At 45.2% G+C, this 26,162-nt stretch overlaps 1 protein-coding gene across 1 annotated transcript in view; it reads left to right on the top strand.

The window, feature by feature from the left end:
- The window catches only part of STXBP4 (syntaxin binding protein 4), a 132,173-nt gene that overhangs the window by 78,610 nt on the left and 27,401 nt on the right, over window positions 1-26,162 (top strand). Inside the window, exon 17 of the mRNA XM_083727582.1 lies at window positions 21,909-21,966. Within this exon, the coding sequence (XP_083583708.1) occupies window positions 21,909-21,966 (58 nt within the window). The remainder of the gene's footprint in view (window positions 1-21,908; window positions 21,967-26,162) is intronic.

The raw sequence follows: 26,162 nt of genomic DNA on the forward strand, positions 1-26,162 counted from the left end.
TTCTTACCCATTCTGTCCTTGAATACCATTTCCCTTACTGAAGGTCGTCTGACTGCCCTCAAGCATGCAATGAATTTCCCCGCTGCTGCCTTTTGAAAGGTCTTCCAAACATCTAGGACTTCATCTGCCAGCTTTCACCATTCGCTGGCTCAGCTCTGGGTTGTTGTCCTTTATGCTGCCAGTTGCAAACTCCAATCTACCTCTTAACCCATCTGCCATGAGACATCCTGTTGGCTGGCTCTCCAGCTCCAGTGATGTCAACGTGTTACACTGCAAGCTCCTTGCATTGTGCTGGAGAGCTGTTTGCTCTGCCAGCTTCTTAGCTGCAGGATCAGGACCCCAGCCATCTGTCTCCCAGGCAGCTCTTTAACACCAGCCGGCCAGTGACGCCTGCCCCCACCGTCACTGGTGCTCTGCAGCTTGCTTGTGGGCTGGTTGTTGAATTCCAACGCCACCCAACACCTGCCAGGCTTCTTAAATGAATCCTGTTGATGCCAGCTTTGCGCAGGGTGAAATGACTTTCAGTCATAGCAGTTATCAGCAAGGGGGCAGGGAATAGGAGGGTATCAAACACTTCTGTGCCCACAAAGGCTCTGAGGAACAAGCCACCAATACTCCTACCCCCACAATGAGCAGTAGAAGCATATGAACAGCTGATGTAGCCGAGTGTTATAAATAAGAAACAGATACAACTTGTCCAAGAGAAATGTGAAATGCTAAGTGAAGAGTTCTTGTAACAAAACAACAACAGCAGCAGCTATGGATTCCAGACTGGCTATTTTCTGGGCCCTGTTTTCTTAACACCTTCTGTTCCTCTTCAACCACTTTTTCAAGCTGATCCATTCCTCATGGTAGTCGGTGGCGTCAAACTCCCAGCTGTCCTGTTTAATTTTTCAAAATAATAATATATTTTATTTTTATTTTTCCAGTTGCATTTGTTCCTCAACAGTTATCTTCCAGTTCAACAAGACTAGCGGCTTCCTGCTCACCCAACTTCGATGTTTATAACCCAAATCGCAAAAATTGCGTTTTAAGGTTCCGTCTTATCTAATTTCATCCTCTTTAACATGTTTCTTAATATATTCTGCTATTTTCTTGCACTTCAAACTCCACTGTGGTCTTCACATATGGGAAATAGCTTTTTAAATACTCTAGAAAGGGCTTCCAGTCTTTTTTTAAAGGATTCTAAATTGGTGTCTCTTAGTGCCATCAGTTTTGCCATCTCTGCTTCTTCCAAGATTTTCATCAACCATTCTTCCTTTGAGAGCAGTCTCTCCTCCTTCCATTTCTGTGCATAGAGGATCCTTGTTTGCTGTAGTCACATACACAATTCTCTGTTGTATTTCCTAATGGGTACATCAGGGTCACCTTGCCAACAAAGGTCCGTATAGTTAAAGCTATGGTTTTCCCAGTAGTGATGTATGGAAGTGAGAGATGACCATAAAGAAGGCTGATCGCCGAAGAATTGATGCTTTTGAATTATGCTGCTGGAGGAGACTCTTGAGAGTCCCATGGACTGCAAGAAGATCCAACCTATCCATTCTTAAGGAAATCAGCCCTGAGGGCTCCCTTGGAGGACAGATCCTGAAGCTGAGGCTCCAATACTTTGGCCACCTCATGAGAAGAGAAGACTGGAAAAGACCCTGATGTTGGGAAAGATGGAGGGCACAAAGAGAAGGGGACGACAGAGGATGAGATGGTTGGACAGTGTTCTCAAAGCTACCAGCATGAGTTTGACCAAACTGCGGGAGGTAGTGGAAGACAGGAGTGCCTGGTGTGCTCTGGTCCATGGGGTCATGAAGAGTCGGACACGACTAAACGACTAAACAACAACACTTGAGAGCTGGAACTGGGGCACCAGCATCTACCACAAGCAAAGTCTTGACGGCTCTTGGAGTAGTAGTAGTAGGTCATGCCATAAGAACATCACTTGAGACTTGCTGGATTGGCCAAAGGCCAGTCTGGTCCAGCCTCCTTTTCTCATGATGGCTAACCCGATGCTTCCGGGAAGCCTGCAAACAGCACCCCCCTTCTTGATATTTTTAGCAATTGCCATTCAGAAGCACACAGTGAAGGGTAGAACATCATCATCATGGCTAAGTTATCACTGGTGGCCTTATACTTCATGGATTTGTCTTTTTAAAGTAGACTGGCATGTACAGCCTTTTGAGCAGTATTGTCCTAAGCCTTTTCGAAGCAATACTGCTTTGAAGGTGATTGATTCCCTCACCACTCACTCAGTATTAGGGTTGACTCAAACTGGTAGAGTAGCATCAGCCTCTCTTGTCTGTTTGGATCTTGGGTCCCGTCCCCGTCCCCCTACAAAGTCATTATAGCGACTTTGGGAAGCGGTTCTGGCGGTTCCCTCACTGTGAGAAATGAAGCTACAGGGAACCAGCCAGAGGGCCTTCTCGGTGGTGGCGCCCGCCCTGTGGAAATCCCTCCCATCAGATGTCAAGGAAATAAACAACTACCTGACTTTTAGAAGACATCTGAAGGCAGCCCTGTATAGCGAAGCTTAATATTTTATTACGTTTTTATATGTGTTAGAAGCCACCCAGAGTGGCTGGGACTACCCAGTCAGATGGCCGGGGTAGCTGTGGCAATTTAGACATGATACAAAACAAGTTAAGCACACTTTTACAATTAGATTAAATAAAAGTGACAGTGTATTCTTTATTTGCTATGAAGTATTTATTATACTTCGTTACTATATAGATTTGCTGTAATAAGGGTATATCTTTAAATAACAGTTAGAGGTTTGCATTAGGCTGGTTGGTGAAATTTAGTTCCTAAACCTATTTAACTTAATAGCCAGTTACCCTTAGCCTCTCTTTCCCAGTCAATCTCACCAACAGATACAGAGGATTTCAGCTGCTTTCCTTTGGGCCAGACTTGCAGGCAGTTCTCACTCTGGTCAGTCCCCCGGAGATCCTTGCTGAATTCTCACTGGTGCAAGACTCAGATGTGTGTGTAGTTTTACAGTCCTTGAAAGCTACATATTTGTATCAACAATGGTTGATACTGTGTTTGATACTGTTTCTGTGCTGTGCTGATGCAGTATCCGTCTTTAGATTTAAGTTCTGTAGCAAGAAAAAAAATTAATCGTAAGTGAAAACTCACACTTTGCTCATTTATATGCAAAGCACATAGAAACACGTCACCATGTAGCAGCAAGTAAAACGGACAGGTTTCAGATGGGAATCAGGACCCTCGAGCTCAGGAAATGTGGGTGGCGTTGAATTTCTGCCTTGAATTGAAAGGGATAATGTTATTTATAAAACCGCCTTCGCCACCCACGGCCATGCTCTGTGCAGCATAATAGCAAACAATGTACAGGCGGCACAAACAAAATGCAGTGTACAAGTAACCCATCGAGGAGAACAAGAAAGAAGAGGCCATTTTTGCTCAGCTGCCGTACGGAACGCAGTGGCAGGACAATGTAGAGATAGAAATGGTAGCCCTTTCCCCACCCCTCCTCTCTCCTTGGTTCTTGAGATCTTACGTTTTTTAGATATTGTGTATATTATTATGTCACGGGTTGCCATCTCAGGGCAACCTTGCTGGCACATGGGAGAACGGGATAAGGCTCTCCCTGTGCCCATAGCCTTTGGAGACTTTGCAAATGGAAAGCAAGGCTTGGAAGCGTTCAAGGTTGGGGATCCCAGTGCTGTCAACTAACGGAGGGGTGTGCAGGCCACAGTTTCCAGCGTCTTCTTCATCAGCCCCCAAGGCCACACACCAGTAACAGGATGAGGCTTCTTGAGGATGTGCATGCACGATCGGCGCTCTAGAAATTGCAACAATGATCAGCTTGCCCTGCTCACATCTCACTATTACCCCAGGGATTTATGGTGTGGTACCACAGATTCCTGGGACGCGGTGGCGCTGTGGGTTAAACCACAGAGCCTAGAACTTGCCAATCAGAAGTTCGGAGGTTCGAATCTCCGCAACGGGGTGAGCTTCTGTTGCTCAGTCCCAGCTCCTGCCAACCTAGCAGTTCGAAAGCACGTCAAAGTGCAAGTAGATAAATAGGTACCACTCTGGCAGGAAGATAAACGGCGTTTCCGTGCGCTACTCTGGTTCGCCAGAAGCGGCTTAATCATACTGGCCACATGACTCGGAAGCTGTACGCAGGCTCCCTCGGCCAATAAAGCGAGATGAGCGCCGCAACCCCAGAGTCGGTCACGGCTGGACCTAATGGTCAGGGGTCCCTTTGCCTTTACCTTTTACCACGGATTCCTACATCTTCATTCATTTTAGGTCTGTGAGCAGTATAAGCATGAAGGCAACAGGACACCTGGATCTCCAGGTGTAGGGAAGGGTTCTTTCCTTGTTTTACCAGGTTAGGATTGTGTCTGGCACAGCTTTTGATATTGCACAGCAGGGCTGCATGAATCCAGTGATATGTATGTGGAGCTTCTGGAACCAGCTTCTGGAAGACTTCTTGTCTTGTCCCCAGTGATTTTCACAGGTATAATAATAATAATAATAATAATAATAATAATAATAATAATAATAATTTATTTATACCCCACCTATCTGGCTGGGTTTCCCCAGCCACTCTGGGCGCCTCCCAACAGAATATTAAAAACACGATAAAATATCAAACATTAAAAACTTCCCCATATAGGGCTGCCTTCAGATGTCTTCTAAAACTCACATTGTTGTTTATTTCCTTGGCATTTGATGGGAGGGCGTTCCACAGGGCAGGCACCACTACCAAGAAGGCCTTCTGCCTGGTTCCCTGTAACCTCACTTCTCACAGTGAGGGAACCGCCAGAAGGCACTCGGAGCTGGACCTCAGTGTCCGGGCTGAAGGATGGAGGTGGAGACGCTCCTTCAGGTATACAGGACCAAGGCCATTTAGGGCTTTAAAGGTCAGCACCAACACTTTGAATTGTGCTCTGAAAAGTACCTCTGTATAGCTTTGGTGTTCCTAGGCAGTGAGAAAACTCAGGCTTTTACAAATGGGAATAGGCAAGGTGGTGCTAGTCTCACAATTATCTGACACTTAGAAGACACCAGAAGGAAGCCCTGTATAGGGAAGTTTTAAATGTTTTATTATGATTTTATATGTGTTGGAAACCACCCAGAGTAGCTAGGGCAACTCAGCCAGATGGGCGGGGTATGTTGTTGTTGTTGTTGTTGTTAATCTTCTTCATTAACTTAAACTAGTTTCTACAGCCTTTAGAAATATAGGCAGAACTGCACAAAATACTAAATTGATCCTGTTTGTTTGCTTGTTTGGGAGCTTCGGCTGATGGCATGAAACTTATTTACACTGGCCTTTGATAAATTTGTTAACATGTGCATGGGTTGCATTGTCAAGCAAGGAAGTTGTATGTGATTTTCCCCCTGTTAGTTTTCGGCATGCAGTCTTTGGAAAAGGGCATCTGCTAAATAAGTAAAGCTTGCTGGTTTAAACATTAATGTTCTGGTAATCTCCTGCCCTTTAAATTGTGCTCAGACCAAATAGGAATCTCTCAAAATAACTCTTAGCGGTTATCTCCAAGCTTTTCTGTGCAAGAATTACTGGTGGGGAAGAAATTCAGTTCCATTTGCCTCTAAAGGCTAACCTACCTGATTCACACTTTGCAAAACTGTATTTGAACCATAACATAGTCATCCATTGAAATTTGCACTGTTCTGCATTTTGTAATGCAGTGCTCCAGTCCGCTACAAAACTGCATATAGTAGAGTAAAGCATACGTTGAAATGAATATATTAGCTTCGATAGCATACAAAAGGGCACTTTTAGCGGGAATTGCTTTGTAAGAATGTGCCTATTGGGAGAAATTCATACTAGAATGCTGATGAATTTTCATGAGGATTTATTACAAACTGGTGTGGAAATGTGGAGAACGGATAGAAGATTGGGAAAATGTGAAGCTGAAATTACAAGATTCGCCCAATTCCTGGGAAGAATTCCCTGAGCATGTCCTGGCAGCCTTTCTTCTAGAAGATAATCTACATTTTAAAGTCTACATTTTAAAGTGGACAGCCTTCGCTAAAAGGCATAATGGAAGCGTATGTACCAGAAAAGGCTTCAGAGATCTAAAACTTATGCATAAATGTCTAGTGCAGAACTGGGAAGCCTGCAGCTCTCCTAGTGTCATTGGACTCCAAATAACAACAACAACAACAACAATTTATTCATATCTCACCCATCTGGTTGAGTTTCCCCAGCCACTCTAGGCAGCTCCCAATCGAGTATTAAAAAGAATACAGCATTAAATATTAAAAGCTTCCCTAAACAGGGCTGCCTTCAGTTGTCTTTTAAAAATTTGTTCATTTCCTTGACATCTGATGGGAGGGCGTTCCACAGGGCGGGCGCCACTACTGAGAAGGCCCTCTGCCTGGTTCCCTGCAACCTCACTTCTCGCAATGAAGGAACCACCAGAAGGCCCTTGGCGCTAGATCTCAGTGTCCGGGCTGAACTCCCTAGTCTGGAGAATTCTCCAAAGACCATCAGTGCTAGGAAGAGTACTTGGCTTCAGGGGCAAGAAGAACGTCTCTGTGTATTTACTCCTTCATTGGTTACTGGAGCATGAAATGTTGTCGTTTAGTTGTGTTCGACTCTTCGTGACCCCATGGACCAGAGCACGCCAGGCACTCCTGTCTTCCACTGCCTCCCGCAGTTTGATCAAACTCATGCTGGTAGCTTCAAGAACACTATCCAACCATCTTGTCCTCTGTCGTCCCCTTCTCCTTGTGCCCTCAATCTTTCCCAACATCAGGGTCTTTTCCAGGGAGTCTTCTCTTTTCATGAGGTGGCCAAAATATTGGAGTCTCAGCTTCAGGATCTGTCCTTCCAGTAAGCACTCAGGGCTGATTTCCTTCAGAATGGAGAGGTTTGATCTTCTTGCAGTCCATGGGACTCTCAAGAGTCTCCTCCAGCACCATAATTCAAAAGCATCAATTCTTCGGCAATCAGCATTCTTTATGGTCCAGCTCTCACTTCCATACATCACTACTGGGAAAACCATAGCTTTAACTATACGGACCTTTGTCGGCAAGGTGATGTCTCTGCTTTTTAAGATGCTGTCTATTACTCATGTGAGTGATTTTTACTGGGCCAGCTCCTCTGAGCTGGCTACCTCTTGGAGGTAGCTGAAAGGGTTGGTAGAAAAGGAAGGGAAGGTCTTGGTAAAAGCCAGTTAACAGACTCAATCAACTGGGATGGATGGATCTGATCCAGGATGGACGATCACTCAATAGCAGAACATATTGTGCAGTACATGTGGAAGGTCTCAGGTTCAGTCCCTGGCATATCCATTTTTTTAAGACTCGGGGAGCAGATGATGTGGGGGGAAAACCTCTGCCTGCCCAGACTATGGTGAGCAGCTGCCAACCAGAGTAGACAACAGTGGATTAATGCCAAATGATCTGACCTGATTTGAGGCAGACACCACTGCCTGCCAAGCATGGGAACGATTGTTGTCAAGATATTCATTCATTTATTGAATTTATATACCGCCCTATACCTGGAGATATTTTTGTCTGTGGTTCAGCCTTGTAACTGCTGCAAAATATAGCCAGTGTATGCCTCATTCTAAATTTGGATGACACTATTGGATTTGTTAGCAATAAATGCATATATATATATGAATGAACTTGTATTTTAAAATCACATGCGTCAGTGAGCAATAGAAAACGACAATGGCAGAGGTGGGCGGATGGTATAATAAGTTACAAAGGAAAGTTACTCCACTAAGCAAAAAAAGCAGATGAATTCCAAAGTGAAATGTGCCAATCAAAATTTTGATGTGTTCCTCTTTTTCGTTTTTTAAAGAGAAAGAGAGAGTGCACACCTGAGAACGTAGGGAGAAATTCAGTGTCGCGCAAATGAGATCTACAGTGGAACCTCGGTTTTCGAGCATCTCAGAACCTGATCTTTTCAGAACCCGAACGCTGAAAACCCAGAAGTAATTGCTTCCGTTTTTGAATGCGCCTTGGAAGTCAAATGCCCCCCCCCCCCCAGGTTTTCCTCATTGCAATTGCAGACTGCTCTTTGTTCCTCAGTTTTGAATGTTTCGGAAGCTGAACAGTCTTCCAGAATGGATTACGTTTGAAAACTAAGGTACCACTGCATCTGCATATGCATTTCTGCTTGTCTGATAGAACGATCTGTCCACTCCCCCATAGAGCTGTTTTGGGGGGGTCTCCTGACACCCACCCACTCAACCTGTCTGAGGGGCACACTTCATTCTTTCTTTATTTGCAAAATTTCTTGATCACTTCATAAAAAAAATAAACTCACACACACATACCATATTTTTCCTTCTATAAGACACCCCCACGTATAAGATGCCCCCTATTTTTGGGAACTCAGATTTAAGAAAATTGGGGGAGATTGCCCTGTGTATATAAGGCACCCCCTAATTTTTGACATTATTTTTTAGAGAAAAAACCTAGTCTTGTACATGGATATATACGAAAGCAAATATATATATATATATATATACACACACACACACACACACACACACACACACACACACATATACACACAGTGGTACCTCAGGTTAAGTACTTAATTCGTTCTGGAGGTCCGTTCTTAACCTGAAACTGTTCTTATCCTGAAGCACCACTTTAGCTAATGGGGCCTCCTGCTGTTGCCGCACCACCAGAGCATGATTTCTGTTCTCATCCTGAAGCAAGGTTCTTAACCTGAAGCACTATTTCTGGGTTAGCGGAGTCTGTAACCTGAAGCGTATGTAACCTGAAGCATATGTAACCCGAGGTACCACTGTATATGTATAAAATGCATATTTGAATCCCAGAAATTGACAAGAAGCATGGCTTCCCCCCAGGAAGGCTTGCCTAAATAAAAAAGTTTTCAACAGGCACTAACATACCAGTTTGGTTGGCCAATGTCTAATTTGAACAGGAAGGGAAATCCAGAGAACAGATGCTGCATCATTAATGTTTCATGATACAGTGGTACCTCGGGTTACATATGCTTCAGGTTACATACGCTTCAGGTTACAGACTCCGCTATCCCAGAAATACTACCTCGGGTTAAGAACCTTGCTTCGGGATGAGAACAGAAATCATGCTCCGGCAGCACGGCAGCAGTGGGAGGCCCCATTAGCTAAAGTGTTGCTTCAGGTTAAGAACAGTTTCAGGTTTAGAACGGACCTCCAGAACGAATTAAGTACTTAACTTGAGGTACCACTGTATACTAGTTTTAAAATACAAGTAAACTATGTTCTTTCCCCTTGACTGAGCTACATTAATCTTAGTCTGGGATCTGGGTTACAAAGTGAACTCAAAGACCTATTGATCCTTATTTTTTTTGCCACCCCTTTCTATGACTGAAAGAGAAGGAGGTAGCATATAGCTGCAGTGGTGTGTCTCTGTGTCTCTCGGCAAACACGTAGTTTTGTTTAGCAGCACTGCCCAGCATACAGCTGCTAGAAAAGAAAAACGCTTCTGCAATGGTGCTCAGTCACTTCAAGGCCAATTGGTCAGAGTAGAGGGGGGCACAGTAAGTTCAGCTGGTGAAGGGTCTCATCCCAAGTTCCTTTTACTGGGTTCACTAGGCCACAAAGAAGGGGTATGACAGGAGGACTTCAGTATATTTCTGAGGGACCGACTAGGAAGGGTACCTCAGAAGGGGATGGAAGATACTGAGTGAAGCTCAGAGTTGTCCCTAGTGGCTGATAGCTAAAATGAGAGGTACTGAGCTGCAGTCCTGTTGAGATGCAGCATCCTCTGTCTTGTGAACTGTGGTTTGTGTGTGGGCTGGTTCTGACTACTCGCATAACCCAGAGAGGACACTGTGAATGTGCTCCAAGAGGCTCAACCTATCCCACATCAGAGCTCTGGCATTAAAAATAAGTTTGGTGGGTCTAAGCCCCTGTGTGTCAGGTTGCCAGGAACGGATAAGACAAGGAAAGGTCTCACCAATAGCTTTTTATTCAGTATTCACAGAGAGGCTTGGAAGTGCAGTCTCTTGGAATAATGGCATTGCCCCGAGTCTCCACCCCTTCCCTCTCTCCTTTCATGCATCATCACTATGGGCGCTGAGAAGTGCCTTCTGCCTCTGAGCTCTCTGCTCTCCTACTTTCAATAAAGAAGAGAAGAAGAGTTTGGATTTGATATCCCGCCTTTCACTCCCTTTAAGGAGTCTCAAAGCGGCTAACATTCTCCTTTCCCTTCCTCCCCCACAACAAACACTCTGTGAGGTGAGTGGGGCTGAGAGACTTCAGAGAAGTGTGACTAGCCCAAGGTCACTCAGCAGCTGCATGTGGAGGAGCGAAGACACGAACCCGGTTCCCCAGATTACGAGACTACCGCTCTTAACCACTACACCACACTGGCTCTCAGTTCTGGGTTCTGGGAGAGAGGGGGTCTGGAATGCTTTCTAAAGACACTTTGTCCATCAGCTGTCCCCCCTCTGGTTCTTTCGTCTTCCTCCTCTCCCATTAATTCCCAGCTTTTCCCCTTATCTGCCTCTGAGCTGTGATCTCCCTCAAACCCCTGTTGTCATTCAGAATTGTCTTCCTCTTCTCTGGAAGGGAAGGTGGGGAGGTGGTCTCCACCATTCCTCTTCTGCCGAGTCCCTGACACTGTGAGTTCTGATTCGTTGAACTATGGATGTTCTCTCTCTCTCTCTCTCTCTCCCTCTCCCTCTCTCTCTCTCTCTCTCTCTCTGTCTGTCTGATTTTTCTTCCATCCAAGAAAATAGGAGGTAGAACAGACTTTCCCAGCCTGGTTCCCTCCAGATGTTTTACACTACAACTCCCAAGGTCACCCAGTGAGCTTCATGTCTAAGCGAGGATCTACCAGGTCCTAAGGGACGTGGGTGGTGCTGTGGGTTAAACTACAAAGCCTAAGGCTTGCCGATCAGAAGGTCGGCGGTTCGAATCCCCATGACGGGGTGAGCTCCCGTTGCTCAGTCCCTGCTCCTGACAACCTAGCAGTTCGAAAGCACATCAAAGTGCAAGTAGATAAATAGGTACTGCTCCGGCGGGAAGGTAAACGGCATTTCCGTGCATTGCTCTGGTTTGCCAGAAGCGGCTTGGTCATGCTGGCCACATGACCCGGAAGCTGTACGCCGGCTCCCTTGGCCAATAAAGCAAGATGAGCGCCACAACCCCAGAGTCGGCCACGGCTGGACCTAATGGTCAGGGGTCCCTTTACCTTTACCTTCACCTACCAGGTCCTAGTCCAGAACTCTAACCACAGCACCACACTGGTTCTCTGCTTGTAGTCTACAATATCTGGACACTGTCAGGTTGGGGAAGGCTGGTGTTGAGAGTTCAACAACAGACCTCTGATGCCAATTGTGTTGACTAGCACTGGGTTATGAAGGTTTGACTTTTCTGCATAATATTAACTACAAGCAAAGGCAGCTAGAGGGTTTTCAACAGAGTGCCCTGTGGCTTACTGGCCCAGCCCCCTGTGTCACTATAGAGAATAAGAGTCAAGCGGGCAAAGAGCTGGGAATAAGGGAAAATGGTCTTTAATTTAAATTACGTTCTCTTCATGTAAATGTGTACTCAGGAGTGCTTTTTGACATACTTAGCTTTAAGTACATGCTACAAACGTTGTTGGTTTCAGCTAGTTGAATGCAACAGTTGAGTACAATCAGTTGTTTGTGAGTGCCGTCCGTAGAGCAAGAAAAAACGATTTATTTCTCGGTTCAGGGTGTGCTCATTTCTTTCAATTTTAAACTCCTGCCTAGATTAAAAAATTGTCACAGCTGGGTTTTTCCTCCACTTTTGATTTTAATAACTGTCCAGATCTATGATGAATGCTCTGGTTTTAAATTGTGAAAGGCTACTGTTTGACTGGGACATGCTGCCTTTCTATTCAGCATTTTATTTTATCTTGTTTATGGTGCCGGTGATTTTCTTGGAAGACAAATGCCTCCCTGTTAATATTCAGGACAGTAAGTTAAAGGGACAATATTTATACACATTTTTAAAGCACATTTATGCTCCTCTCAGTCACAGTTCCTTATTAGCAATACTTCTGTACATTGCAAGGCTAAGGGCAAATGAGTCTGAGAATTTTCAAGGGGGAAACTTAACTAATGTGCCTGAAATGTTCTTTCTTCTTGAGCTGATATGGCTTTGAGATGCATGTTAGCCACAAAACGTGGTTGAGCATAAGGCTTTTCCTGTCCCTCAGTGCTGTCTTGAAATGCAAAGCCTGTGGAGATGTGGGTGTTTGGGGCGACAACATCAAACACTCAGACCTGGTGTCCTTGATGTCTCCATTTGTGACGCGCCATCTCCTCCAAACCAGCAGCAACAACAAAGAAGTCAATCTGCTGCTTAAAATGGAATTTGCAATGCAGACAAAAGAGAATGGAATGTCCCTTTAGCAGAGCCTTATTAAGATGAGAATACATATTTGTTTAGGCGGAGAGAGAGAGAGCTAGAAGCATCTTTTAAAAAACAGAGAGGCACGCAAACTTGCAGGCACACATTTTGTTTCTCAAACTTGGATCTTGAATCTTTTCCCCATATCTTGTAATGGTGAATTGCTCTTGGTGTGAAGTACCTGGGGTTTTGTATGACTTGCAGCTGGGGGAAATTGGTTCAGCTTGCTTTTATAGGCAAACCTGCCTAACTCACCCTTTCCAAAACCATATGCAAATCAAAACACAACCATCCTTTGAAATTGACGCTTCTCCGAATTTTGCAGTCCAGCTGTCCAACCAAATAATGTGTGCAAAAATTCATTTACTAGGGTAAAGTGTAGATTGAAATGCATGTGTTAGTGGAAATTACACAAAAGGTTGTTACATTAGGGGGAAATTGCCTTGTTAAACATGTTAGGCCAGATGGCATCCAAATATATGAGATTAGGAAAAATTCACACCAGCACGTGGCTGAATTTTCATGAGGTGTTTGAAAAAATATATAGATTGCAAACTGATGTGGGATTGTGGAGAAATGAACTTAAGAGTGGAAAAAAATATCCGTTTAAAACTCAGTCTCCTTGCTGTAAAACCAGTGTAGGCTATGCAGTCTGTCCAGCATAAACGGCTCTATAAGATCACAAAAGGTTTTCCCACATTTCCCTATCAGTGTAGAGCAGCCATCTGTAGATACACTAATAACCATCCCCCAAAAACCAGGGTTTGGTGGGATACCTGTTTTCTGAAGTCAACAAGGTCACTTGCAGTTCTTGCTCAGGAAGACACCAAGAGTCTCTAGCTACATCAGAAAAGGGCTCTGTTCCTTGTGCCAACAAGATCCTCTCCCTCTAGAGTTTCTCCAGCCAAATTTGAGGACCAGTGCAGATGTATTTTGGTTTTCAAACAGCTTAGTTCTCAAGCGTTTTGGCTCCCGAACGCTGCAAACCCAGAAGTCACTGTTCCGGTTTACAAACTATTTTTGGAAGCTGAACATCCGATGGGGCTTCCGCGGCTTCTGATTGGCTGCAGGAGCTTCCTGCAGCCAATCAGAAGCCACGCTTTGGTTTCTGAACATTTTGGAAGTCGAACACACTTCCAGAACAGATTCCGTTCAACTTCCAAGGTACAACTGTAGATTCAAAAATGCTTCCTTGGATTTATTCAAGCAGCAGTTGTGTGAATTTTTCTGTGAGGAAACAAAAAGCAATGCTAATGAGTGTCTGCAAAAACAAATCAATGCCTTAGGTAAGGCTGTTATTTGGTGAGAATTGCACAAAAGGAACAGGTCAGAATGTCTTCTGTGAGATAGATAATGGCTGCCCACTTTTGCGAAAAGTGTGGAACAGGATTCTTGATATCCCAGCACCCATGGTGATTTTCAAGCCGGGTTATGGAAACCTTGTAAAAGCTTGCTTTAATTGCTACCAAAAACAGTTGCCTGAAGTTAAAATCACCACGGGATTTCTTGGTGCACACAAAGAACTTTAACCTCAAGGGTTTCCCAAACTTAGGTCTCCGACTGTTTTGTGGGGGACTACAATTCCCATTATCCCAAGTGGCACTGTGGTCTTAAACCACTGAGCCTCTTGGGCTTGCCGATCATAAGGTCAGCGGTTCAAATCCCCATGACGGGGTGAGCTCCCGTTGCTCGGTCCCAGCTGCTGCCAACCTAGCAATTTGAAAGCATACCAGTGCAAGTAGATAAATAGGTACTGCTCCGGCGGGAAGGTGCTGCTCTGATTTCTTCAGAAGCAGCTCAGTCATGCTGGCCACATAATCTGGAAAAACTGTCTGTGGACAAACACCAGCTCCCATGGCCTGTAAAACAACCCAAGTCGTCTGCGACTGGACTTAACTGTCAGGGGTCCTTTACCTTTACCTGGTCTAGCTAACTAGAGATGATGGGAGTTGTAGTCCAGCAACAGCTAGAAACTCAAGTTTGAGAAACCCTGGATTAAACAAACTGAAAACCAGGTGTCACAGTAATCCAAAACTGAGCATACATAATGCCTGGTGTGGTGATCTGCTGCTAGTGATCTGTGTTTTCTTTCCTCGATCTGATAAAGGTAAAGGTAAAGGTACCCCTGCCCGTACGGGCCAGTCTTGACAGACTCTGGGGTTGTGCGCCCATCTCACTCAAGAGGCCAGGGGCCAGCGCTGTCCGGAGACACTTCCGGGTCACGTGGCCAGCGTGACATCGCTGCTCTGGCGAGCCAGAGCCGCACACAGAAACGCCGTTTACCTTCCCGCTGGTAAGCGGTCCCTATTTATCTACTTGCACCCGGAGGTGCTTTCGAACTGCTAGGTTGGCAGGCGCTGGGACCGAGCAGCGGGAGCGCACCCCGCCGCAGGGATTCGAACCACCGACCTTTCGATCGGCAAGTCCTAGGCACTGAGGCTTTAACCCACAGCGCCACCTGCGTCCCAGCACTATGTGTTCCTTTACCTTAGGCATCCCCAACCTTCAGCCCTCCAGATGTTTTGGACTACAATTCCCATTATCCCTGACCACTGGTCCTGTTAGCTAGGAATCATGGGAGTTGTAGGCCAAAACATCTGGAGGGCCGCAGGTTGGGGATGCCTGCTTTACCCCCTTAGTCCAGAGGCCATTTGTATCCCCTGTTACCCCTAAATTGGAGATTGACCCCATTCTGTGTGCAAATCAAATGCTCTGTCCCTGAATCATAGCTCCCTTTGGGATTGGAAGAGCAATTAATCCAAATAAATACCGTTCACAAAGGAATTGGCAGTTACTGTTTTAATTAAGCACCCCCCTTTTCCTTTTGTGAAATATTTGTAACTGTAGCTGCAATCCTGTGCCCACTCACCTGGGAGTAAGCTGGCGAGGAACTCACTTTAGAGTAGACATCTATAAGGTTGTGCAATTTATCTCATACAAGTCTCATAAATGCAAGCTCTAAGAAATCCATATTCCTCCATAATGGACAGACGTTTGCGTGACATGTGGTCTATATGCTGTTGGGGTGGGGGTGGGTGTTGAAGAGTCTCTCACCAGGCCCAGAAAACACACTTTCTCAGTGCCAAGCTCTGACCCACTTTATTAAAGGGAGGAATGCAGCCGAGAAAGTCAACAGGCAGCCGAGAGCAATGGAATCAATAGTGACAAGCCAGGGAGGAACAAAAGGGATGGCTTTCCAGCAGACAGCATCTCCTCCTAGAAATGATCCGCAACGAGCAGGCGTAGAGGCAAGTGGGGAAATGGAAGGAAAGCGTACGCCTCCAAGTCACAGGTCTTCCATGTGGGTGTCAAAGAGGAGTCGTATCCCAGAATAACACAGCTGGGGCGGGAGAATGGAACACCAGCTCTGCTTCCTGGAGTGGAAAGTTGGCATGTGGCGCATGCACACACTTCAGTGGAAGACAAGTACTAGTAGGGGAAGGATGGAGGGAGGGAGCCCTGGAGTTTCATATTTCTAGGGCTCTTCTCCCTTCGCAGATTGTGGATATTAGCACCGCTCGGCGGGAAATGAAGCTGGAGACCTGCTGGCTTTCACATTTCCATGGAGGGAGAGCAAGAAGAGAGATCAGCCCAACCCTCCTTTGTACCAGCTGCTTCCATGCTGCGCGGAGCTGTTGTCAGTTTCCATCGAGTTGAGTTCTTAAGCATGAAAGGAGGCCAGGATTCTTCCTATGTCGGTTGCTTGCATTCCTCCATTTCCTGCTGTACAAGAAGGCGGGGGGCGTTAGTTGTGCTGAAATGAGGACCTTCCATGTCACTGCAGCAGCAACGGGAACTGGAGAATCTGTGCATACATCCTTGCTGTATTCACCGAGACCTAATGGATGCACTTACTTCTGGGGACATGTCAAATCTTGCCCCTGGTCCGCAAGCTTTCTGCCTCCAGGAAGCACTTCCCGTAACTAAGCATCTGCCTGAGCCATCTGCCATGTGCCGTGAAGTTGATTCTAGGGCATGTTACAGGGACGCACTCCGATTACTTGGCCTCCTTAGTCCTCTGCTTGAAGAGAGAATCCATCTTAAAATCTTCATCTTCTTCCTTCAGTTTAGCTGCCGCGTTCTGGATTAGTTGTAGTTTCCAAGTCACCTCCAAAGGTAGCCCCACATAGAGCGCATTGCAGTCATCCAAGCGGGAGATAACCAGAGCAGGCTGGCCTTCAGCCAGTGTACCAGATGAAGCCGGCAGACAGCTGCCCTGGACACAGAATTGACCTGAACCTCCATGGACAGCTGCAAGTCCCAAATGACCCCCAGGTTGTGCACCTGGTCCTTCAGGACCATAGTTACTCCATTCAGGAACAGGGAGTCCCCCACACCTTCCCATCCCCCAGAAACAGTACTTCTGTCTTGTCGAGATTCAACCTCAATCTGTTCACTGCCATCCACCACCAGCCACCTCCAGATAGCCACATGGGACATTCACTGCTTTCACTGAAGGGTCCATTGGAGTGGAAAGCTGCCCAAAGTGTTCTTAACACAAGGCACACATTCCCTACATAGGCCTCCCGCGGCCCCAGAAGTGGATTACATTCGTATCCCAGGGCAAAGTTCACAACCCGGAGCACCTACCTCCGGATTTGCAGAGTTCGTAACACAAAGTATTCATAACCCAAAGCGTTTGTAACCCGAGGTACTGCTGTAGTAGGAAATGGTGCTGAATTTGGTCATCAAGTTGCCAATTCAGAGTGGAACAGTGCGGAAAAAGCAGGAAGAGTCTGGGTAGGCTGACGTGTGCTTCTGTATCGTTCCATCTGTCATAACTTATTTACTTGGCAGGTCCAAGCTAAATGTCTGAATCGCCTCTGTCGAAGAGCACTGCGTTTGCAGGGAAATGAAAACACCATCTTCAGCACTTGGCATGCCACGTAATTCAGGCACGCAAGTCACTGCTTCATGTTGCGGTTCTAAGCGAGGGGTGTGCATTTATGAACAGGGTGAAGGAAGGGCAGGAAGGAGTACCAAAGCAGTATTGTGTAAGCAGAGTAGGACGCTTACGTTCAAGGAGTGCAAAATGGGCACAGGATGTATGGATTGTTATTGAAATAATATTGAATGATGTCATGTGGGGTGTGTTTTCCAAGTCAGTATAGTATTAGGGGCTTTTCATCTTTATTTCCTGCTGGAGAAATACAACTCTAAACACCAAGCAGAGTGGTATAACTTGTGGAACTTCTCATAAAATCATAGAATTGTAGAGCTGGAAGGGACTCAGTAGTCATCTAGTCCAACCCCCTGCAATGTATTGCTGCAGCCTAACACAGCGGTCCATTCACCCACTATGTGCTGCTGGCAAGGGAGGAGGAATCTTGCCATGTCCGCAGCACTTCACAAACGTTCATAACTCTCCCCAGCTTGAAGAAGAAGAAGAGTTTGGACTTGATATCCTGCCTTTCATTCCCCTTAAGGAGTCTCAAAGCGGCTAACAATCTCCTTTCCCTTCCTCACCCACAACAAACACTCTGCGAGGTGAGTGGGGCTGAGAGACTTCAGAGAAGTATGGCTAGCCCAAGGTCACCCAGCAGCTGCATGTGGAGGAGCGGGGAAGCGAACCCGGTTCACCAGATTACGAATCCACCGCTCTTAACCACTACACCACACTGGCTCCCACACAAAGTGCAGTGCTAAGTCTCGTCGAGGTGGCGTGGAAACGAGAAAGCAGTGCTAGAAACTCAAAATATATAAGCTAAGCACCAAATGGCCCCTTAAACCCTTCTTAACAGTTGCCAAAATGGAATTTCCTAGCTGCCATATTTGGGCCAAACGGCTCGAAAGTCATGTTTTTGGTTCCTGAAATTCATTCTGATTGTGCAGATAAAATATCACGGATAGAATTCTACAGGATGTGTTGCTTGTGTGCAAAAACAGTCAGGATCCAAGCGTCCCCACGCATGCGCCTCCAAATGGTGGAGACATCAGGTGTCACCCTGGCGCCAAAGCATCTTCGCTCGCTTGCAAGCAGCCGATAGCCAGGTACAAAATGCTCCTGTCAAATTTTGAACGCTGTGGGAAGGTGGCCCTTGACACTGAAGTGGACTGGTTGCCACACTTTCTTATTTTAAAGAGAGAGAGCCTGATAGATCTGTGGCTTGTCTTGTTTCTGCTTGGCTATTATCTTTCCGACAGGGAGGTAGAGATCTGTTTGGGTCTCTTGTTGGGTCACGACAACGAGCACGTCGCTTGCACCAAAAAGTGAAAATACATTAGCTTGGTCACTCCCTCGTTTCATCCTAGGCAACTATTTGCTTTCTCACTTAGCTAACTTTCCCTGAAAACGCTTGCATTGCTTGGTTATTTATAGCCTGCGTCAATTGCCCAGTTGAAACCAAGCTCCTTTCTCCAGACAGAAATTCAATCAAGGCTGGAATATTATCACGGAGGAATTTCTTTTCAAATTGGCACTTGGGGCACAAACCTACAAATTAAGCTGTGCACTTGTAACTCCATGGCTTTGTGCGCTTTGGAAACAGTCTGCAGCGCACAAAAAGCCTGCAGAAGCTTTCAGGGCCCCTTTCCGAGAGTCGGCTGAAAGCAAAGCTGAGGGGGAAAGAGGGTTGTTTTCCATCAACAGGCATTGTATAAGTTGCCAGCATTCCAGTCTGTAAATGCAGCCCTTTGTCGAATGAATAGCAAGCTCATAAGGAGTCAAGGTCTGGGTTTGTGTACACCAGCTGAAATATGTACGCTCATGAACTGCGCGATGAAACATTTCCCTCACTTCATGAGGAAATCCACGCTCAGTGCAGGAGAAAATTAGATGCTGTCTGTAGAGCAAGCCTGCAATTTGCGTTTCCAACTCTTTCTCCTTGGGAGCAGGATTGGCACTCGAAGCTGGCGTCAGATACCTGCTGGGGCCCACACCCCAGAAAGGGGGCCAAAACAAGCCCCCCCCCCGGGCCTTCTCCTCTCCCTCCTTGCTCCTCGTTGCCTGCCATCTTCTTTTTTATATAAATTTATTTATTTGGTTTTTCTGATTAAAGTTTTACAATCACATATCCAAACATATACAACATAAAAACAAGATTCCAAAGAATCTCTTGGACTTCCCTCCTTCCATTTGTAGGTCGTATTTTTAATCATTTCCTCCTTCATCTTTTCTGATAATCCAAATCTTTTTACATCTCCACTGTGTCTAAAATTCACTATTAAACGACGAGTGTTATTCCAATCCTACTAACGGTTTTAGCTGTTTACAATGGTTTTTAAGATAAATTATACATTTTCCCTATTCCTTATTAAAATTTTGTTCTTCCTGATCTCTGATTCTTCTGGTAGGATTGGAATAACACTTGTAGTTTAATGGTGAATTTTGGACACAATGGAGAGGTAAAAGATTTTGGATTATCAGAAAAGATGCAGGAGGAAATGATTAACAATAGGACCTGCAATTGGAGAGCAGACTTTACCAAATGTGTCATGGGCTTTGAAGACACTCAAACTCAGGACGGAAAAGAAAGAAACGTGCTAAGAGGAAGGCACGTTTGACAAACCCTCACCGTGATCAACTCCTGCCTGGAAACCAATGTCCCCACTGTGGAAGGATGTGTGAATCCAGAATTGGCCCCACAGTCACTTACCAACTCGTTTTTAAAACTGTGTTTATGGAAGACAATCTTACATGTTTATGAGTGATCTCCAAAGAAGAAGAAGAAAGGAGGGAAGTCCAAGAGATTCCTTGGATTCTTGTCTTTATGTTGTAAGTTGGATACGTAACTGTAAATTTTTAGTTTAAAAAACCCAAATAAACTTAAAAAGGAGTCCAACAACATCTGGAAGGCGCACGGTTTCCCCAGCACTGCTCCTAAACTTACCTGTTTCTGAGACCTTTGGAAAACGTAATCTTTGATTCTTCAAGAGAAGTCCACGATAATATTGTCATGGCTGGAGAGGCAGGTACCAAAGAAGCAAGTGTCTGATTTGTAATTATTGGGGGGTGACAGTTTGCCACTCATTTTAGATGACACCGTTATATATGGTAACACCTGGCCGTTTAATAATCAGACAGTTCTCAGAATTCACGCTTCTGGCTGTGTATTGACAGTTTCTGGGATCGAATCAAGTACTTCATTGACAGTACAGTGCTTAAGGCTGCTGAATGCAATTACCTTGAAGGACACTTTACTAAAGCATAAAACAAACAGGTTTACAATCAGGGCTTTTTTCCTTCCTTCCTTCCTTCCTTCCTTCCTTCCTTCCTTCCTTCCTTCCTTCCTCCCTCCCTCCCTCCCTTCCTTCCTTCCTTCCTTCCTTCCTTCCTTCCTTCCTTTCTTTTTTTCTTTCTTGAGCCAGAAATTGCCGGAACCTAGTTCTGGCACCTCTCAGGTGGGCGTCATTGCCATTTTAAGAGAATGAGGGAGGAGTTTGTGGTGAGTTCCGGCACCTCTTTTTCAAGAAAAATAGCACTAATTATTAAATGAATTGTGGTGTGTGTGTATACACACATGCGTGAGAGTGCTATTTAATTTATTACTTATACCCCGCCCATCTGGCTGGGTTTCCCCAGCTACTCTGGGCAACTTCCAACAAAAAAAAATTAAAATGCATTAAAACATCAGTCATTAAAAACTTCCCTAAACAGGGCTGCCTTCAGCTGTCTTCTAAACATCAGATAGTTGTTTATTTTTGACATCTGATGGGAGGGCGTTCCACAGGGTGGGCGCCACTACCAAGAAGGCCCTCTGCCTGGTTCCCTGTAACTTCAATGCTCACAGTGAGGGAACCACCAGAAGGCCCTCAGAGGTGGACCTCAGTGTCCGGGCTGTACGATGGGGGCGGAGACGCTCCTTCAGGTATACTGGGCTGAGGCCGTTTAGGGCTTTAAAAGTCAGCACCAACACTTTGAATTGTGCTCGGAAATGTACTGGGAGCCAACGTAGGTCTTTCAAGACTGGTGTTATATGGTCTCGGCAGCCGCTCCAGCAAGATTCAGCTGAAAAAAGACACACACACACAAATATATGGAAAATCATTCAAATATACATATAGATTCTCTCTGTGTCTCTCTCTCACACACATATTTCTTGGGGCTCCTGTCCCTGCAGAGACTTGTAGGATCACTGAGATTATCTGGGGAAATTTTACTTCAGGCACTACACCTTACAGACTATCAGGGTGGGGACCTGAGAACAGGAGCTTTCTCCTGCTGTCCCTGTACTGCAGAATGCCATTCTCTCTGCCATTTGTGAAACAGCAAACATCAGTTGCTTCAGTTGTCTTGCAGAGACTTATCTTTTTGCCCATGCATTCTCTGTATCAATTCCCCCCCCCCCCCTCCTTTTATATATGCCTTTATACTGTTGCATTCGTTTTAGGTTGTGTTTTTTAAAATGCATATCGCCTCTATATTGTACCTAATGTATATGAATATTGTCATAAATAATAAATAACTTATTATTTATTGATTTATACCTAACTTTTCATTATCGGAGTGCACATTTTTAACAGGTGTCCCTTCAGAAATGCAGATCCATGTTATGCTTGAAAGTGCTGACTGAGATTTGTGATGGGTTTTTATTTTGTTTCTCCCCCCCCCCCCCCCCGTCATCCATCTAGGTCTGCCTTATGGATGGGAAGAGGCCTATACAGCAGATGGAATCAAATACTTCATCAAGTGAGTAGCACTATCAAATGTCTGAATGCAATTAATAGCATTATCTGGAAAACAGTGGACAAAAATGAAATGTTTATGTTAGTAGGGAGTGGGGTGGTTAAAAGGCTTCTGGCAATATAAAAATGCGAGCTACATGTGAGGTGCATGTTTTAATAAATGTGGTCACTAGGGCTGGGCGATATATCGTCCCAAACCTGTCTGAAGTCCATATCGTGATATCAGTTTCATAATTTTTGACCTGGCAATATACCATATTTTTCACTCTAAAAGACGCACCAGACCACAAGACGCACCTAGTTTTTGGAGGAGGAAAACAAGAAAAAAAAAATTCTGAATCTCAGAAGCCAGAACAGCAAGAGGGATCGCTGTGCAGTGAAAGCAGCAATCCCTCTTGCTGTTCTGGCTTCTGTGATAGCTGCGCAGCCTGCATTCGCTCCATAAGACGCACACACATTTCCCCTTACTTTTTAGGAGGGAAAAAGTGAGTCTTATAGAGCAAAAAATACGGTACCTCAAATCATGACATTTTTGTCTGTGTGTGTGTGTGCCAATGATTTTCTTGATTCCTGTAGCCCCTGTGACCTCTGCCAGCACAGTTCTCCCCTGCCTCATGCAAGGGGTAGCGGATCGCAGGAGGGGGTGCCACAAAAAATTCACTGTGTGGGGAAAAACGTGAAGCCAGCCATAACTCCATCCTTAGTTCAGACATTGTGATACTGTGAAGTTTAGCTGTTGATATATCATGATGTTGAAAACCAGATATCGCCCAGCCCTAGTGACCAATGTGTTATCTTTCATGCAGGTAGCAAAATCAGCCTCCAGCTGAACTGCTCCCTGAATTATAACAGCAATGCATATCTGTAAAATTAAGGTGCTGAGCTGAAATGTAACTTCTTAAGTTTAAGTCGTGACAGTTCAGTCAGCGGGACTTTGGTTACCAAACTGGTGGAGCACGTTCCTTTGAAACACCAAACCATTGGAAACACAGCTCTAGTCTGTTCCTTTGAAGCACCAAGATAAAAACTAATTGAATAATATCTTGCTGGGTTCTATGATTGTGGTGGTGTGGTGTTTTTTTTTTTTTTGTAATATACCGATAGTATAGTCAAAGCAATTTTCTCATGGGGAGACATGAAATCGGAGGGCTAAACACTCCAGTCACATCAATAACAGCTGTGCTAGAATAAAATTGGAATTATGACGTATCGTGAGTCTCACTGCCAGATGCGAGGTGCTTTTAAGATCCTTGGCATAACCTGATATCCTAGTTGACCCAGCCTCTCTGTCCCACCTTACCCCTCTTCTAGGTGGGTCAGTATTGAGAGGGCAACTGTGCCTCATCATACACTCCAATACTGGTTGTAGGCAAGGGGTTTTGGCACCCAAATAGTGCAGGCATTGCTATAGGAGTCCAGATTTGTCCTTTCCTTAAAAATAGTGCCAGTCCAAAACATTATGTTGCCTGAAGTGAAGCCCAAATGGTGCACACAGAGAGCACACACTACGTTGCTTCATCTGGAATAATAATAATAATAATAATAATAATAATAATAATAATAATAAATTATTTATACCCCCCCATCTGGCTGAGTTTCCCCAGCTACTCTGGGCGGCTTCCAATCAAGTGTTAAAAACAATACAGCATTAAATATTAAAATTTTCCCTAAACAGGGCTGCCTTCAGATGTCTTTAAAAAAGAAGATAGCTGCTTATTTCCTTCACATCTGAAGGAAGGGCGTTCCACAGGGCGGGAGCCACTACCATGAAGGCCCTCTGTCTGGTTCCCTGTAACTTCACTTCTCGCAATGAGGGAACCGCCAGAAGGCCCTCAGCGCTGGATCTCAGTCCAATCACATTTTATTTGTAAAAGCCTTACTGTATCACTCAGACACCAATTCCTGCCTTCATCTAACACACACCCTCCCATGTTGCCAACTGAAACAGCTCACTTCACCAGATGGGCGGGGTATAAATAATAAATTGTTATTAAATTATTATTAACCTGCGTTGTAAACTCAGCCCTGAATGAAAGGTGCATTGCAGTCACAAACTTGGATATTATTCAATCTATCATTGCTATACCTGAAACTCATGAAAAATATATCTATGCCAGGCATGGCCAAAGTTGGCCCTCCAGCTGTTTTGGGACTACAGTTCCCATCATCCCTGACCACTGGTCCTGTTAGCGAGGGATGATGGGAGTTGTAGTCCCAAAACAGCTGGAGGGCCAGCTTTGGCCATGCCTGATCTATGCAGTGCACAAGATCTCGAAACCAAAACAACGGTAGCTAAACAAAATGGAAGGAAAACACGTGGAAGAAGCCGAAGAGCAGAACAGGTTTGCTTGGCGAAAAGAGGAAATAATGTTCCTGAGGAAGCTTGACAAAATGAGTGCCTAAAACTCTCATCCACCTTTTGTTTCACTAGGTAGAGAATCCCATAACCCCGAGGCTGCCACACTAAATGCACAATTCATGGTTGAGGACAATCTAACACTGTCAGGGACCACCAGATGTACATCGCTAGTGGATTTCAAAGATTAGGCCACATTACAGGGAAGAAATGTGGTTTTTAAACCACATTTAAACATTTTAGTGGGGCTAATAATGCTTGTCTGGATACAGCTCCAAGGCTAGGTGAAAAAAGATCACTCAGCTGCTCGGCATCTTTATTTGCTTGTTCCTATAGAAGCAGTGATGCGGGTGGCGATGTGGGTTAAACCACAGAGCCTAGGGCTTGCCAATCAGAAGGTTGGCGGTTCAAATCCCCGCAACGGGGTGAGCTCCCGTTGCTCTGCCCCAGCTCCTGCCAACCTAGCAGTTCAAAAGCATGCCAGTGCAAGTAGATAAATAGGTACCGCTCCAGGCTGGAAGGTAAACGGCGTTTCCATGCGCAGCTCTGGTTCGCCAGAAGCGGCTTAGTCATGCTGGCCACATGACCCGGAAGCTGTACGCCGGCTCCCTCGGCCAATAAAGCGAGATGAGCACCACAACCCCAGAATTGGCCACGACTGGACCTAATGGTCAGGGGTCCCTTTACCTTTACGTATAGAAGCAGTGATAGCACCTCCTGATATAATAAATAGAATTGTAGAGTTGAGAGGGATCCCAAGGGTCATCTAGTCGAACCTCTTGTAATACAGGAATCTATTTGCCCAACGTGGGGCTTGAACCCACGACCTGGTAGAAGAAGTTCTTCCTAGGAGGCAGGGCTGGGGTGAGAAAAACTGAGGTCTCTGCCTCTTTGCTCGCTTGCATGTTGTGTATGTGTGCCTCCCTGCCTGTCTTTCCTTTGTCATAGTCAATAACAAGGCATCACTTCAAAATGTCCAATATGCTCAGTGTTCTAATAGAAAACTCGCATCATCAAAGAAAAAAAAGGGAAAAAAGATTAAGGGGAAAATATGCATATGTGGGGAAAGTGAGACAATCTGTGCAAACGAATTACTTTTAAAGATCCCTCGTGAGATGCAAGCCAGAGCTGACATTGAGAAGATTTTGCGGTAACACACCATCTGAAACGCAATGTCAGATTTCACAAAAACTTGAAAAGGGACGATCCTCTGGGAAGTGTTTTTTTTTAAAAAAAGAAAGAAACCTGCAAAGAATTAAGATCCAGTCCTATTTCCCCATTTGTTCTTTCGTCCTCCCCCAAATTAAAGGGTTTCCTTAATCACTTTCTTTTGGGGCGGGCTGATCCTCAATGAATTTCATAGATGCAGGGCCTCTTGAGATGAATCAAATGGACTTGAAAGAGAACTGGCAGCTGTAGGAGGATCTTTAAAGAATTTCAAGTGCCGTCTTTGAAAAGACTTTGTGTCTCATCAGGGCCTGGTAGCAACTTGAAACAAGTGGCATATCTCTGGAGGGTTCTCCACATACCCCAGGACTCTCAGTGCGAGAGAAAGTTTTATGTAGGCAGCCCCACTGAAGAAAATATGTACATGCTTACCTTTGTGTGCATGGGGAAGCCAGGGGATTAGAGTGATGTGGCACCCCCACTATCCTGGTTATTTTCAGCTGTTACTGCCTTGCATTGTCTGCTGCTTCTTAGGATGCCATTTCTAGCATCCTTCTTGCCTTCCTGAGTCTGGTACCTGTGCTTCCTTTAGCAAAGAAAGAGAGCACACATTTGGTCAGTTAAAAATGGTTTCCTGACAAACTCTGCAAAGGTCAGATTCGTGTGCTTTTCCACGC

The sequence above is a fragment of the Podarcis gaigeae genome, assembly GCF_964106915.1.
Source record: "Podarcis gaigeae genome assembly, chromosome: 2".
NCBI lineage: Eukaryota > Metazoa > Chordata > Lepidosauria > Squamata > Lacertidae > Podarcis > Podarcis gaigeae.